Source organism: Nannospalax galili, unplaced genomic scaffold (genome assembly GCF_000622305.1).
Source record: "Nannospalax galili isolate Female #2095 unplaced genomic scaffold, S.galili_v1.0 scaffold342, whole genome shotgun sequence".
In the NCBI taxonomy this organism is placed as follows: domain Eukaryota; kingdom Metazoa; phylum Chordata; class Mammalia; order Rodentia; family Spalacidae; genus Nannospalax; species Nannospalax galili.
Window position 1 is genome coordinate 2,494,369 of NW_008349359.1, and position 16,643 is coordinate 2,511,011.

A 16,643-nucleotide genomic window follows, 5' to 3' on the forward strand; every position below is an offset into this window, starting at 1 on the left:
CTGCAAACTTTTAAGAAATGTTGCATACAGGCTGTGCATGGTAGCACATGTCTTTAATAACAGCACTTAAGGGGCGAAGGCAGGCGGATCTCTGTGGGTTCAAGGCCACCCTGGTCTACATAGTGAGTTCCAGGACAGGTGGGGCTACAGGGAGACCTGTCTCAAAAATACAAAAAAAACAAACGAAATGTTGCAGATTTTGCAAGCTGCTTCAGGAGTATCACAGATAGTACCTCGTATTTTCTTGAGGAGTAAGACTTTCTTCAGGAGTTAAGATCTGTACAGAGATGAACTCAGTATACATTATCAAGGTAATATTTTCCTCCTTAAAAATAACTGGCAAAATGGCTCAGCACCTGACAACCTGAGTTTGAGCCCTGGGCCCCACATGGTGGAAAACAACAGACTCCTGTTAAGTTGTCCTGTGACCTCCACATGTGCACTTTGACATATTTTGTGCACATACACAAATCTAACAAAATTTTTTAAAAATCATTGGTTCATTTATACCGAGGAGGCCTTGACAACTATAATCCAGAAGTGTACTTTTACTCTCAAGTTCTGAGGCAAATTAGACATCCCAGCGCCAACAAAACAAGCATCACCAAAGTTATATGTGGTTTGGCAAGGATAGCAGGGAGTAATATGAGTGGAAACTGCACATTAGCCTACACCTTTCTCCTACAAATGAAAGGGAGTTGCACAGGAGATGTCCTATTGGCAATAGTTCATAGCAGATTGTGCTTCTGAGCCTGTGATTGTTTCTCTGCATGGGATATGCAGGTACCCTGAAAAGGCAAGGCAACTAGCTCATTGCAATGTATAGACCCAACCACTAGACATCCCAATCCAAAGCCCACCTCCTGAAGGGGGGGAGGAGGGGAAAGCAAGGGAGAATAGTCATCGAGCCCTTGTTTCAAAGTTTTATTTTAAAAAAACCCAAACTTTTAATTTTCTACTCTGTGCTTGGTCCCTGAATAGAGACAAGGTCTGAAGACTGACTACCAGCCACAGAGGTGAAGGGCCATGGTAAGACTAAGTTTCACTCAGGTAAGTCCTACCTTATCTGCTGTGAATATTTAAGGAGGTGGAAGGCCAACTCCTGGTGGCGAGAAAATGTAGACTTCCAAATCCATGTTTTGCTAATTTTCCTCACAAGTTAAGCAGAAGTCCTTTGCCACTGTCATGATTTCCCAGAACCACAGTTTTAAGAGATTGGGATAGCAGCAAGTTGAGGCTTGAAAACCCACTGACCAGCCCACACGTATTTCATTTAGCATCTAAGGGAGAAATCCCTTGGATGCTAACCCTTCTGCTCCAGAACTGGAGTCTCTAGGCTTTTCCACTGTAACCCTGAATCAGGCTCTCCTTCCTCTAGGACTCGGGTGGCGAGCCTCCAGTCCGTGGGATGCTCCTTAGCAACACCCTTCCTTCACATATGAGCAGCAAGCCTGATTACAAACCTGGCTACTCCTGCCCCAGCAAGGGTTGCAGTGGCTCTTGAGCCTCCTCCTGAGGCACAGAAGGCAGGTTCTGGTGAGATGCCAAGCAGGGCTACTTCTCAGCCTTAGCTTTGGGCCAGCACTGTCCCCCGGTTTGGTCGCACCAGTTCACAAGCTCTCAGCTGAGGTTCTGGCAGATGAGGCTCAGCTAGGAACAGGCGAAACAGTGTTGCTAATTCTTCTGAGAAATCCTGGAATAAGTGAAAAGGTGACAAATGTGATTCTGGATGTCTATCCTTCCTAAAGATCAATCCCAGACAAGCCCCTAGCAGATAAATAGCCAATAGCTGACAACCATGCTACTCAATTATTTTTCCCAAAATGCCTTCTATGTAGAAATGGACATAAACAAACCTTGGCTTGCCAGTCTGGGAGGTTTAAGCTTCATAGGAAACTTTACCATCTTTCTGGAATATAGTATTAATTTCATTTTATAGGTACTATTTTGCTCTGAATCACAAAAATATTTTAAATATAAGCTGAGGTTCACTTGAAGTTTAAGTTTACTGTGCCATGCTGTTTTCCAACTGCTTTCCCTTGCCTTTAAACGTCTTCTGAGAGTCCCTCACATAGTAGCCGCTGCTTAGTCCTGAAGCCACTTGACTAAAATGCAGTTAGCTGCCAGCCATGGTGAGCCTACAACAGGTGGTATCTCAGCAGGCAGGAGGAATGCAAGTTTGAGGCCAGCTTGGGCTACATAGTGAGGCACTGTCTCAAACACAACACAAAAAGCTTTGGCCCCATCACTTGCTGTCCTTTAGGACACATGAGACACACATATATTGGGACATACATATTCACTCTTCATGAAGACTCCTTACCCCTGGCCACTGGGCTTCACGAAGGCTGCCAAAGCAGGCCTCTATCTCCAACCGTCCCATGAGATCCTTTTCTACCAGCTCCCGAAGCAGGAACAGCATCAGGTCCCACTGTAAACCATCACAGAGAAGGCCACAGTTGTTAGAACTCTACAGTCACCCTAAACTGGTCCAAACTCAGATCTCAAAGGACTGAGCTGCTGAGAAGAGGGAACTTGAAACAAAGGGGGTCTGTTTTAGTAAGGAGCAGGAAAATAATAAAGGAAACAAAGCAGCTTATGAAGTTTGGGCTGGAGTGCTGAATTGGCATGACTGCAGGGCTGAGAAGATACAGTAAAGTGCCTGTATAAGGACCTGAGTTCAGATCCCATACAAAACCTAAGTATGGTGGTACATGCCTGTAACCTTAGTGCTAGAGAGTCAGAGACAGGCAGATCCCTGAAGCTTATTAGCCAGCCAGCTTAGCTAATAAATGAGCTTCAGGTTCAGTGGACTGTGATTAAGGAAAGACACTGCTTTGACCTCTTGCCTCTACTCACGTGCACACATGTGTACCTGCATGCACTCACACCAGACTCCCCCATAACCCTCCCCCCAACAAAAAGTATAACTGTAAAAGCTGGACATGGTGGCTCACATCTGTAATATGAACACTTGGGAGTCAGAGGCAGGAGGAATGCTGAGTTCAAGTCCAGCAAGGACTACAGATGTGACCCTATTTCAACGACCCCCCACCCCCAGACTACAGAAGGCTAAGAAGCCTTCTTATGCCTCCAACTTACCTCCCTGGGCCGAGTATCTGCCAAAAGCCCCACATTTCTTGGGCTCAGTAGCACCTGTAGTGGAACTGGCCCCTGGAAGTCCTCTTTCCACAAGGAAAGCAGCATGTGCAGAAGCCTTCGAGCCTGTCCTCGCTCCAGCCTGTGCTGTGTTGGAGGCCCTAGGATGGGAATCTGGTCTGCAACTGCAGGAAGAGTACAAAACCAAGTTTTATGGAATGGAAAAGCTCTGTGTTCCTAACCTTGCTTGTATCCAACCTTGGGGTTTGGCATAATGTATTACAAAGGATTTGATGGGAAAGGACCATTACCCAGGAGGGATGCTAACTCCACAGAGCACTTGGCCAGATGCTGCTCAGCAGTTGGACACAGGAACTATGGGGAAAAGAAGGGAAGACATGAACAACATTCTTACTGCTGTGAGGACTGGCCCAGGGCCAATGTGGCTCATGTCTTACCTGGCGGCACTGCAGTGACTGGCCCAGCTGGCTTAAGAGTTGCTCCAGATGCTCTGGGGAAACTCCCTCCTCAGGGTCCCGGGGCCCCACAGCCAGGGAGAGCACATCCTGTAGAGAGCAATATTGACACCTCATGCCAGGTTGCTAGAAACTTGGTTTGGGTTGGGAACCGGCAAGTGGAGAGAAGCAGTAAAGGCAGTAAAGCAACTGGGTCAAGGTGTCTCTAGGGCTGGGGCACAGGCAGTACAGCACAGCTAGGATAAGCAATTATGGGCAACCCAAAGGGAAATAAACAAGCGGCAAGCCAAAGGACTGTGTGCTGCTAGAGAGCTCAAGAGATGTCACCCACCCAGATACAGAACTACCTAACCAACATCTATAGGGCATCTTAAAATATATAGAGAAATTGTCCTATCTAGACTCTGAACATTTTTCTCACACTTCTCTGTTCATCTCCCCAGGGAGTTCAGATTTCAAACAGAAATCCCCTGCATATTGAGAACACTATCTAGTAGCCTGATGCTTTTTCCTCTCCTACACAGTATCCACGGTTAGGTGTTGCTTCCTAGTCCCTATTTCACATCTTTTTTCTGAGACCATTATTCTGGGGCAGAGCCAGACATTGTGAACTACAAAGATTCTCTGTTCCAACTATTCATCTCTGCTTTGGTAGCACAAAAATGGCCACAGATGATTTATATACAAATGGATGTACTTGTGTTCAATAAAACATTTATAAAAATGAATGGCAGGCTCAATTTGGACCATGGGCAATTTGATGGCTCTTGTTCTATGACATCTGAATTTACTTACTTTGAGGTACTTGGGGATTAAACTTAGGGCTTACACTCTGAAGACAGGGTCTCACTTAAGCTGCCCAGACTGGCTTTGATCTTGTGACCTCCTGCCTTAGCCTCCAGAAGAGTTGAGATTATAGGCCTGTGCCACCAGGCCTAACAAGTCTGATTTTTTTTGTCTTTTTGAGACAGGGTCTCCCTGTAGCCCCAGCTGTCCTGGAACTATGTAGACCAGGCTGGCCTTGAACTCACAGAGTTCCGCCTGCCTCTGACTCCCAAGTGCTGGGATTAAAGGAGTGTGCCACCATGCCCAGCAAATTTTTTTTTTTATTTAATCAAGTTAGAACTGATAGTTTATTCTTAGTGCCTATAAGTAAACAAGCATTATCTCTGATGTGGAAGAATACTACAGAAATCATGCCCAGATACTGGACTGCCCTTCAGAGACTTTCCCCTTATACTTTACAGCCATTCATTACCATCTGTATCATATACATTTAGTCAAATGCTTTAGCTCTAACTTTGTGGATGATTCCAGAACAAAAGTATTAGGAAAACTATTCAATTCAGCTTTGCTCTACCTGATCCCATTCAGTAATGAATGAAACAGAAACCAGTCAGACAAAACACAAAGCTTCTATACAAATCCTGAAGCTGATGGGAAAAAAGAAACAAGCAGCAGGGAGAGGGAGTGGGAAAGCCAAAGGGAGTAGGGTAGCTGTGTACTTTTATCTCGGAGATGAGGTGGGAGGGGAGGGGAGCATGGTGCTCACAGGCTCGGGAGCAGCCCCTCCGCTCCACCCGGGCAGCCGGCTCAGGACCCTGGGATCGTAGCATGCGACTCATAGCTGCTTTCACCTCCCTTCTAATCAGCGCTGCCAGGCAGAGAACAAAATGGAGTCATTGGAGTGCTCCCTCCTACATGGGCTCGCCATCACAACCCACACCGTTCACTGGTTCCAACTGGCTCATCTGATCTCCAACAAACTGCCCAACAACCCCACCTGTCCACTTTTTCAAACTTGGTTCAGTCACTCCCTACTAGACCTTACCTGTAATGTTGGCTGACAACCAAGAGCAGGCTTTCTCTGTTGCAAGCCCCACAGCAATATTCTCTGCACTGCTTAGAACCTGCAGCACAGAAGGACTGCAGAGTCAAGGACCTCAGGAAAGGGGGTGGTACAACAATGGATGCCACAGTCCAGGACCCACCCTACCCTCAGCAGCCTCACACAGGTATGTGTACACATGCACTCATGCACGCAGGCCTACTGGCTTGCTAGCTAGGTACAGGCTTCCTTCCTACGTACAGCGGCTGGGGTCTCCTCTGGAAGCAGTGCTTCCACAGCTGTGGGGCTCTTCCGTTGGCAGAACCTAAAAAATGGCAGAGAAAACAGTCAGTGAAGTCTAGATATTGTAGCCTGACTCAGAAGGAAATGACAGGAGTATACTGGGCCCATGTCACTACTTGAGAGGGCAGAGCTGTTCACTCTCCTGCCCTACCACAGATGCTGGACGAAGGAGAATCCTATTCATTAGCCCTACATTATACATACTCCCAATTCAATATCTGGACTTTATGTCCAAAGACATAAGCCTTCAGAGAAGGGGAAAAAAAGAAAAAGAGAAAAGCTGGGTGTGGTGGCACATACCTTTAATCCCAGCACTCTGGAGGCAAAGGCAAGCAGATCTCTGAGTTCAAGGCCAGCCTGGTCTAGAGTGAGTTCCAGGCCAGCTGGGGCTACAGGAAGACTCTGTCTCAAAAAGACCAAAAGAAAAAAAGAGAGAAAAGAGGAAATGGAGCAAAAGGAATGTGAAAGGAGCAAGAATGGATGGAAAAACAAAAGCAAAGAGGAAGCTGGGCATGATGGTCTGTGCCTGTAATCTCAGCACTCAGGAGGCTAAGTAAGGTTGCCATGAGACCAGCCTGAGTTTCAGAGACTTTATCTCAAGAAATAAAAAATTAATAGAACCAAAAACGAAAAAGAAGAAAGGCCAAGGAAAGCCTTCAGGGAGTGAAAAGGTTCAAGCAGACCGAAAGTTCTTACTCTCGTCCCTGGGTCAATGCTTGGGACCCATGGGGGCACAGTTGAGAACACAGGACCTCCAACAGCTGGGCTGGATCTCCCACTTCCTGTCCCCGTGTCACCAGCTGCTCCTGAAGAAGTACCTCTGCCTGGCGCACCAAATCTGCCACCAGAGTAGCCCTGTAGCAGGGACAGAAAGGTTTAGGGTAACTGGAATTGTTGAAGAGGAAAGGGGCTGCAATTTCAAGGAAATTTGGTTAGAACTTCGTTCAAAGAATGTAAACAATTTCAGCATTCCTGCTCCCCCAGGTGATTTTCCTCAGTTTAACAAGGTATTAAAGAGTTCAAAGCAGGGATGTGTTAAGGGATTGAGACTAGGACCCTCACCCCACTCTTACTTGACATGTTTGACACAGTTTGATCCAATTCTTTCTGCCACAAACTCCACAGTCCTGCGCAGGGACGGTGGCTGGTTGTGGAAAAAGGCCTGGGCAAGCTGAGCCTGGGGTAGAAGAAGAGATGCAGCACCGTGAGGTCTTCCTTCTGCCTCGTCCACAAGAAGCCTCCCTTTTGCCCTACTCTCTGCCCTTACCTGCAACCCCTGGCTGGTCTTGGGAGGCTGGGCTCCCAGACTGGTGGTGGTGGTAGGGGTGATTTTCCTCACAAAGCCCCCACTTCGTCCACTGCTGCCCGAAACCCATGAAGCCAGCAATTTCCGGAGCTCTCCTGCAGAGGAATCTTAAGTTCTTAGTTCCAAAATTACCCTCTTCCCATCCTCTCAAACATAGTGGACTTGTAGAGCAGAGAGGATAAAGTACTTGGAGAGTCTGAAGACAAAACAATATACTGAGGGATCAGGCCTTGGGGTCCCTCTTGGGTTTCCATGAAGGGACGGACCATAGACTGTAGCAGAAGACAGGGATGCTTACCGATGTAGGGGCAGCAGGTATACAGCAGCTGCTGGTCCACAACAGGCACACTGTCCTAGGGAAGAACAGGACAGGGTTGAAAGGGTGAGGCCAGCAGTGTCCTTTCCTCTCATATGCCCAGAAATGGGAGAATCAGGCAGACGTCGTCTTCCCTAGCTTGTGTCTTGCTGGGCCTTTTCATTCAGTTCACTTGATTTCTGAGGCTCACATGGCTCTGGCTGAATCCCAATACTCACCAAACCACGCTCTGAAGCAGGTATGTCTACCTCAAAGGCATCCACTGGACCCTCTTCCAGAAAGAATAAGTCCTCAGGGACTGTGGGTATCTAGTAAGAGAGTCAGAGTTCCATAGCACTTCCAAATTTCATCGCATTTTCTGATCTCATATGGCCAAAGTCAAGCAGTCTTCCTCTGAAGCCACGGCAATGCCCATCCCTCTCAGAACCTTTTTGTGGCCCTTACCTTGTTCAGACACCAACGCTTTCCTGTCTCTGCTACAGTAACCACCCCCTACCCTATCCAGACCATCCATCTGCCCACCTGGAAAAGCCAGCCCAGGACAGCAAGCAGGAGCAGTTTGTTCAGGAAGCACATCTCCCCTTCATTCTCTTGTGATAAGATCAAACTCCTAAAAGGTAAACAGAGAATGTGAACAGACCTAGTGCCAAAGGATGAAATTCTGAAAGCAGAACTAAAAGGCACTGTTGAATAAGTAACCAGATCTCAATGAGACTTGCTGCATCTGCCATTCCTTCTTAGCCGGGCAACAGGAGACAGGAAAGGGCCAAGAGAATGGCAAACAACTGTCAACAGCCTGTCTGTGTAGCAAGTCCTGCCTCTCCTGAGGCTCAGCTATGGCTGTGGAACCACACAGGAAGTACAGACTTCTAGGCCCTTTATAAACAGCAGGTCTAAGCCAATCTTAGTTTTGCTCTACTCACCGATACAAGTGCAGCAGGAGAGCAAAGACACTCCGGTAATAGTCCAGCAAGGGGACAATGTGGTCAGCAAAGGAAAGGAACTCCACTAGCCAGGGCACAGTGAGCACTGCCCGGCGGGCCCACAACCCCTGCTGCAGTAGAGTCCGTACATCCAGAACAGGAGGGACCTGGAAGAGTCAGGGTTCAATAAGCAGGTCCTTGGAAGAGGCTGGCTGATGCCCTCTATCTTCCAGGTTTCCAGAACAGTCAAGGAAACTGGTCAGGCTCCACACTTTCTTGGGCCACCTGCCTCCCTCCTTACCCAGATCTCCCACCCATTCACCTGACTCCTGAGGGCCAGAATGGAGTCCTGAAGCTCACGGGTTGGAGGTGGTTCAGGCCCTCGGTATGGCAGGAAAGCCACAAAGCCCAGAAATTTAGCCAAAAGTCTGAGGCTAAGAAGTACTACAGCAAATTGTCTCCGTTCACCCTGCGTGAAGAATCAAGGGAAACAAAAGGTTCTTAGCATAAGTTTTCTGGAACAATTTAAAATCCCTTCCTTCCTATATTAGATCCCATTATTTCCCTTATTCTATGTTTTTTTTTTAATTTATTTTTATTCTATGTATATGAGTGCATTGCCTGCATGTCTGTAAGTGCACCCATGTCATGCAATGCCTGAGAAGGTCAGAAGGTGGCATCGGATCACCTAGAACTGGAGTTGCGGACAGTTGTTAGCTGCCATGTGAGTGCTGGGAATTGAACCTGGGTTCTCTGCAAGAGCAGTCAGTGCTCTTAACTGCTGAGCCACCTCTCCAGCCCCTTATTCTATGTTTTCTAACCTGCCAGTCCACATCTGATTCTCCATCTTCATCACCAGGCTCATGCTGAGGCAAGGCAAGGCTGTTGAGCTCCCGGATCTTCAAGCTCAAACTATCCATAAGATGCTGATTAAACTGGAAGCTTTCAAGGGAGGGAAGAGCAAAAGAATTTAAAAGAACTGGAAGAGACGCATAAAGAACCAGAATCAAGAAAAGAGGTGCCCCCTAGACAGAAAAGATTCACAAAGTAAATGGGGAGGCTGAGGAGCAAAAAATGAGGAGTGAAATAGAGCCAGGAAATATAAATGGGAGGAGCCAGAGATCCTTTCTAGGCATGTCCAACCCAGGCACATCCAATCTTAGGCACAGTTAAAGGAGAGAGATTTGCCCTTTGGGGAAACCAATCCTCGCCTGGCTTTGGTCCCTCTCTGTGAGACATGAGGGGACCCTTACCTGCTGGCACTCAGGATGAAATCCCTGAAGAAGCCTTGACAGCCTGGGAAGGTAGGGGGTGGGCAAGGTCCTCCACTGCTCTGAGGGGCTACAAGTCGTTCTTGTAGTTGTCGCAACCGCCCCAACTTGTCAGCTCCTAGCATATTCAACACATCTGGAGCCTCACCCAAGACCATACCTCCAGCACCGCCAGGGCTCTGACACATCTGAGATATCAACAGGGAGGAAAGAAGTGTAAAACCAGTAAGAGAGAAGGACTAAGCAAAATTGGGAGAAAATGGGCTTGGATGCCCAGTGGTAAAACACTTGCCTAGCATGAGCAAGGCCCTAGGTTTCAAAAAAAGTCACAAGCATTTATGAAAAAAAGATAATTTTCTTATTCTAAAGGTGAAGAAACTACAACTGCAAGGTTAAACATTCACTGAAGGTCACTCAAACTAGGATTTGAAAAGAAAGATGCCTGACTACTAAGCCCCCTTTCTACCACAGCACAATTAAGAAAAGGAAGTAAGAGGCCGGGTAAGGGCATGAGGTCCAAGGCAGTTCAGAGAGCGCTCTATTTCTTCCCTGTTCATTGAGTTTGTAAAACTGCTGTTCAAACTTCAGCCAGAACCCAGTTGGCTATCTAACTGGTCCGGAGTGCCATCCTTTACTTAACCATCCACAACATCTGCTGGTCGTTTCTGCAGCTATTACCTGGAGAAGCTGTTTTTGGAAAAGCCGAACAAAGTGGCTGTGGCTGCAGGCTGCTGAAAGTTGACTCATCATGGCTCTAAGGAATAAGAGGCAAACAGATTGTGAGAAGGAAAAGATCTTCAAGCAATTTACCAAAGACTTAAATGACCCTTTGCCAAGTGGCAAAGAGACATTCCCCTCCCCAACAAGATCCCTCAAGGGTAGATACACTTAACCAATAAAAAATGTCCTCTTACATATTCAGGCCATGCTGCGTGCCAGTGAGCTTCATGACCAATGTGAAAGGGAAACAGGAACAGAGGATACTTGTACTATAGCCTAGTCATTTGCCTACACAAAGTTATCAGACTTGCTCAAGCTAGATGATGGAGAAAACAGAGGTTGGAGTCATTGTGCTAGAGGCTTGGGCAACCTGGATTTATGAGCTTTGTACTTTCCCAAGCATTTGCCATTACAGAACAAGTAGAAGGCACTGAGGAGTGCAAAGAGCTAGACAAATTCTTTTTGAATTCAGGCAGAGTTATTAATGAGTAGAGACTGAGGAAAAGCAAGGGAAATAGCTGTGGGCTGGAAGGTGTGAGGGAGAGCCTTCTTCCCAATCAGCACCCCAAACATCATTGAATTGCTGCTCCCTGTCAGAGCAAGGAGACAGGCTGAGCAGCGGCAGAGTACCCACCTAATCCTGTTACCTAACCCCTTCTCAAAATCCCAACTGGGTTCTTCATGGTGATCTTCCCATTCTCGAAGCACCTCATAGAACACATCCCTGAAAGACAGGCAGCCTGATCAGCTGAGCTAGGTGCCTTTTAAAAAAATACATTTTATTTATGTATATGCGTGTATGCCCGCATGTTTTTATGTGCACATGTGTGGCTACCTACAGAGGCCAGAAGAGGGCACCAGATCCCATGGAACTGGAGTTACAGGCAGTAACGAGTCACCCAATGTGGGGACTGGACTCAGCTCCTCTGAAGAGTAGCAAATGCTCTTAACTACTCTGAGCCATCTCTCTAGCCCCAGTTATACCTTTAATCCACTTCCAGGCCAACCCACAGTCCCAATCCTTAACCTCCACAGTTCTCTACAATGTTACAGATATAGCAGTACCATATCATAGGCTTCTGCAGACAGTGAAAGTTGACCCTAAGATGGCTAGTTCAGAGATTTAAGCCTGTGGACATGAAACAGAATGAAACCAAAGTCTTCAGGAAGGGCCTGGTGGTACTAACCCTCCACTTGTTAGCACCAAACTCCTAGTTTTATGAAAACAAAATGGCTGGCTATTCCCAATAGTTCCCTTTTTTCACCTCTGTTTTTTAAAAGTATGAAAGGCTCGGTCACTGGAGAAGTTGGCACGATTGTCGGTTTCTGGTTGAAATGAGACAGCCTGAGCAGAGGGTGGTATCATCAGAGAGACCTAAAACATAGCAGTTAACAATAGGAAATAAAGACTGTGGGAATCATACCTAGAACACCCCTTATTCTTTTGGTGGTGGTGGTGGGATTGAGACAGGGTCTCACTGTAACTCCAGCTGAACTAGAACTCACTATGTGGTCCGGGCTGACCTCAAACTCACAGAGATCCACCTGCCTCTGCTTCCCAAGTGCTGGGATTAGTGTGTGCCACCACGCCCAGTTACACCCTTATGATTCTTAACCAGAGTTAACCTGTCATGAATAGGTAACCTGAATTTATGAAGGCTAAGAAGGGCTATGTCAGAGCTAGTAGCTGGGGTTCCTACCTTGGCAACACTGCCCTCGAAAGCAACTCGAAGGCGACCTTGCAGAGCTGGTGAGAAACACAGCAGCCGCTCATTCTCTGCCAGAAGTTTTAAGGTCCCTTTGTCCAGGTAGGAAAGAACTCTGCAAGGGTAAGAGCATATTTGATTGAGACTGGAACACAGACTGACTACACATAGGAAGCAGGTACCTACGCAACACAAAAACCACATCTAAAGCATGAAACAGGTGTGTGAAGCCCAGATATATATGGCAAGATCATGGGTCAAAGATTAAAATGATGAAGGCAAAGGGTGAGAAAATGAGACCTCATAGAGCTGGGAACAAGCTAGGACCATTAGCCATAAACCTAAAGATCAGCTGCCAGGTCTAGTTGTTGTTTTGGTGGTACTGGGGCTAGAACACAGGACCTTGCACATAGCTGGCAAGTGCTCCATTGAACTATATCCCCGCACCCGCCCTTTTTTTTTTTTTTTAATTTTGAGACTACATTTCACTAAACTTCCCAGACTGGCCTTGAACTCTCTGTACGCTGGGCAGGCCTCAAACTTGTAATCCTCCTGCTTCAGCCTCTTGAGTAGCTGGGAATACAGGCCTGTGGCACCAGGCTCAGCTGTTTGATTCTTTTAGGGGATAAATTCATAGTCTTGAATGTTATGGGTGGGAAAGGTCTAGGGTCAATGCACCTATGTTAAGCACAATCATGCACCCCAAATGGCCAGAGAACCAGACAATGAGAATAAAAGACCCAAATGCCTCAGCCAGGAAAACTCACTGAAACTGATGCTCCAAAACCTGTACTGCAAAGAAGACACAATCGTGGATGCTCTGGAACAGGGGTGTTTCCAGAGAATCTAGGAGGACAACAACAAAGTGTTACTTAAGAACTATCCCACCTGCAGACTGCATTTCTCAAAATGAGGCTTGCTTACTGACCTAAGGCACCCTGACTTGATTCAAAGTCACTGTCCTTGGTGGCCACCATTCTCCGGACAGTAAGGAGCTGAATGACGAAGTAAAGCTCCAAGAAAAGGTTTGGGACCAGGTTCTCTGGATATAAAAAGAAATCCCAAGGCATTGGGACTATTCAGAGCCAAGGTTCTACACGCCTCATTCCGAAGCCCACAGTTTGCAACTATTTCCATCGCAGGTCCCTTTGCTCTCACTCACCAGCAATGCATGAAGAGTAGATAAGGGCTACCAGCTCCAAGCGCTGACGAAAAGACACTCTGGCAGGGTCAGCAGGTTCTGCTGTGAGACTTCCTGTCCGGCTGGGGATGGAAGACCCAGATTCTGGGACAGGACAAGCAGGGGTAGGTGCCTGCTGCAGTTGCTTAGAGCTATGTGAGCAGAGAGACGTCATGATTACTCAGCCTGGCTTCTCAGTGACATTCACTCAGGTCCCTCCAGAGAAGACATCAACAGCCCAGGAAGCAAACCCAGAATTCCCAAGGGAGAAATCAATTTCTGGGGGGAAAAAAAGCCCTTGCAGGTGCCCCACAGGGAGGAAGCTGACAGGTGGCGGCAAAGCCATACCGCTCCTTCCTGAGCATCTCCCGCTCCTCTTGCAGACTTCTGCACCCTTGGGGAAGGCCAAGGCCCCAGGGGCTAGTGTCCAGGGTTGAGGGTTGGTAACTGGGGACACAGCTGATTGGGGGTGAGGTGAAGCAGGTCTTGGGCTTGGAAAGTGACCGCTCTTCGCTCACCGGAGTTGGGTTGATCCTCCGAGAAGGCTTTGTCCTGCTAGGAATAGTCACAGGTTTTTCTCGAATTTCTATCTTCAAACGTCACTCCCTCCACAACAGCTGAGCCCCTCAAAAACTCCTCACTACTGTGGTTACTTCACCCCCACCTTCTAACCATTTCCCACGTTCTGCTGGGGAGCACCTGGCCCTGCTTTACTGATTGCCCTAGCAGAGTAGTCTGCCACCCATCTCCAGGATCACCTTGCAGGGCCAGGAGGTACCGTGCCTACAGGAGGGAACTCCTCCAAGTTGCTGAGGTTTGGTGGATCACAGAGCCTGGGGCTACCGGGGCTGCCTGAGCCCCTAGGCCTCCGAGCCCCGGCCCAGGGCAGGCTCTCGCCGCTGGCCCCCTCCTCTGGGCCTCCGAGACCCCGTCCTCCACGTTCGCGGGATGGCCCCGGTCCCCGCCTGCGGCCCCCACGACGGGCCAGAGCGCCCTCGACCGCGGTGCTGAGGGGCTCGGCCGTAGGGAAGAGCTGGCTGCGCGCCCCGCGGCCGCCCCGCACCGGGGCACCCGGCCTGGCTGGCAAGGCTGCTGAGGCGCCCGGGGTCTTGGCGGGGGTAGGGGGACCCTGTGGGAGGACGCGACTGCTCTGCTCCCTCAGGAAGTTCAGCAGGAACGGCACGAATTCCTTCCGCAGAGGCCGGAGTGAGTTCAGCGCGGCCGCCTCGGCGGAGCTGTCCTAAGGGAGAAGCAGAGGTCAAGGGGCGGGAGGGTGAGCTGACAGCCCGGGCCGCCAGCAGCTGGGGCCGCAGGATGCGCAGCCCGGCCGCGGTACCCAGCCGGGCGCCCTCGGCCGGGGCAACCTGGAAGATGGGACCAGAGGCGTCCTCTCCCGCGGGAAGCACATTCCAGCCAGGCCTGAGGGCGTGTCAGCACTGTTACCTCCGAACTCCGGGTGCTGCGCGCGACCCACCGCACGGCGGCCGCGACCGACACCTCTCCTCGCAGCAGCGACTCCAAAACCGCCGCCATCCCGGACTGGGCGCTCCGAGGCTACTGCGCAGGCGCCAACGCGCCGCTGGGCCGGGGGGCGGGGCCTGCGCTGGGAGCTACCGTTGGAAGATGGGGCGGGGCAGGGCGGGGCCTGTTGGGCTAGGCCTGGCCCGGCGGCGGGGCTCTGGCTGGGGCCCGCGGGAAGGCTCAGCGTCCTTCGCGCCCGCCACCTTGCCCAACTCCATCCCAGGCCTGCAAGGTGCTGGTGAGGCCTTTGCCTCGCCTAAGGAGCAATTTGAATGAGGACCGTGTCCTCTGCAAAGCAGACTCGGCCAGGGGACACCCAGAGTCTGAAAGAGCACCCAGACAGGAAAGGCAAACAACTCTGACACCAGCCCTCAGACCAGACATCTGCTAGAACACCTCCCCCCAACCAAGACTTGAGTTTGTAGATTCACCCCCTCCCACAACCGAAAAGTGAGTAAACGCCTAAACCTTGTCTCAAAGGCTGACTTTTCACCCTCGGCCAAGCTTTCCAGCAGTCTCCATCAACTGACAATTAAGGACAGAATTACTGCTGAGAAGTTTTTTATAAGCCCAGATCATAGCCCTTAAAGGGTCTCAGGCCACCCAACACACAGTATCACAGGTCTGGAACAGTATTTATGCCCTTGCCCATTGTATTAATGAGTTTACTTCAGATTAATATTTCAGCTACTTCTGAGATGTCAATAAGCTTATTCAATCATTAGCTTCTGAAAGATTTAGCCATTTCTTAAGGTCTTTTTAAATTTTCCTCTGCTGTGTGTCGTGCACCGCCACCCCCAAAGGAAAAAAAAAAAAAAAAAAAAAACGGGCTAGAACAAGCTGGGTACCATGCTGTACCTTTGGGCTACACCTTCAGTCAGTCTTATGTTGCCATGTGGGTTCTGGGAATTGAACCCAGGCCCTCTGCAAGAGCAGTCAGTGCTCTTAAACGCTGAGCCATCTCTCCAGCCCAGTCTTATTTTGAAAAATATGAGACAGTTTTTTGGATATTGCTCCTCAATAAAAAATCAAGACAGGGAATCTAGGCTGAGGAAAACATAACAGCTAATACTCCTCCAGGTCAAAGGAGCTAAGTCATGTCCCTGTGAATTCCTCCTGGGTTCCTCTGGTTCTAAGGAAGATCACCTACTTACAGGTCAGAGTGGAGGAAGCAGGAATCCCTTGCTGGGCTTAATGGCATTTACCTGCAGTTCCAGCCCTATGCAAACAGGCAGGAAGATCTCAAGTTTGAAGCCAGCCTGGGCTACAGTATCTGAGACTCACACAACCCCTCATACCCCCTGAACCATGCTTTTCATCTAGTTTCTATTCTGCTACTCAGCCCAGGGTGCTTTTTTCTTGGTCACTGGTAGGCTGCATTTTTTTGTTCTTTAAGACAGGGTCTCCCTGTAATCCCAGCTGGCCTGGAACTCACTATGTAGCCCAGACTGGCTTGGATCTCTGAGATCCATCTGCCTCTACTTCCTAAGTGCTGGGAAAGGTGTATACCACCACACCTGGCTTTGGTGAACTGCATTTACTGTAACAGGGTGCTCCAGTTAATCATGTCATCTCTAGCACATTCAAAACTATTTTTTTTTTTTTTTTGGTTTTTCAGGACACAGTCTCCCTGTAGCCCCAGCTGATGTGACCAGGATGGCCTCAATCTCACTGAGATCCACCTCTGAGTGCTGGGATTAAAGGTGTGCAACATCACACCCAGCCACATTCAAAATTTTATTAAGAAATATTTCCCACTTTTTGAAATCCAAACCATCACACAAATAGAACTAGAGTTTGCATGCGGACTGAATGTTTTATTACTAGATTATAAAAATAAAATACAAAATAATTTTAAAACAGAACTTAAAACACTGTACAAAGCTTTAATATGGTACAAATGGAAAAATTAAATAAATAATTACACTTTTATGTACAGATGGCCTATACAAAAGCACTCCATGTTTTTCTGTCAATATTCTATGCCCTTGGTT

At 48.5% G+C, this 16,643-nt stretch overlaps 1 protein-coding gene across 3 annotated transcripts; it reads right to left on the reverse strand.

The window, feature by feature from the left end:
* Window positions 1-909: 909 nt before the first annotated feature.
* Cdan1 (codanin 1) lies at window positions 910-14,701 on the reverse strand. Of its 3 annotated transcripts, none has more exons than XM_008846833.3 (28): window positions 14,572-14,701; window positions 13,887-14,368; window positions 13,477-13,680; window positions 13,111-13,280; window positions 12,877-12,990; window positions 12,716-12,794; window positions 11,943-12,063; window positions 11,508-11,617; window positions 10,877-10,966; window positions 10,201-10,276; window positions 9,505-9,710; window positions 9,073-9,193; window positions 8,574-8,720; window positions 8,252-8,418; window positions 7,851-7,938; window positions 7,547-7,636; window positions 7,311-7,365; window positions 6,974-7,107; window positions 6,780-6,883; window positions 6,403-6,561; window positions 5,665-5,728; window positions 5,407-5,485; window positions 5,081-5,229; window positions 3,558-3,665; window positions 3,411-3,474; window positions 3,103-3,284; window positions 2,324-2,431; window positions 910-1,693 (listed from the first exon to the last, which is right to left on the reverse strand). In XM_008846833.3, exons 1-28 carry the CDS (start codon window positions 14,659-14,661, stop codon window positions 1,568-1,570), a joined length of 3,687 nt encoding a protein of 1,228 aa, XP_008845055.1. In that variant the 5' UTR covers window positions 14,662-14,701; the 3' UTR covers window positions 910-1,567. The 3 variants fall into 3 exon arrangements, 2 of the variants coding, with proteins under 2 accessions (XP_008845055.1, XP_017657081.1); XM_017801592.2 differs by having other exon boundaries at window positions 13,477-13,683; XR_003851669.1 differs by lacking the exons at window positions 910-1,693; window positions 2,324-2,431; window positions 3,103-3,284 and having other exon boundaries at window positions 3,456-3,474; window positions 5,128-5,229; window positions 13,477-13,683.
* Window positions 14,702-16,643: the final 1,942 nt, after the last annotated feature.

Excerpts from the sequence above, each read along its gene's own strand:
- Cdan1 (XM_017801592.2), bottom strand. The coding sequence starts at position 14,661 with ATGGCGGCGGTTTTGGAGTCGCTGCTGCGAGGAGAGGTGTCGGTCGCG. Across the intron at positions 14,369-14,571 it reads GCAGCACCCGGAGTTCGGAG|GACAGCTCCGCCGAGGCGGC; the intron begins GTAACAGTGCTG and ends CTTCTCCCTTAG. Across the intron at positions 5,486-5,664 it reads CAGAGGAGACCCCAGCCGCT|GTTCTAAGCAGTGCAGAGAA; the intron begins GTACGTAGGAAG and ends TCTGTGCTGCAG.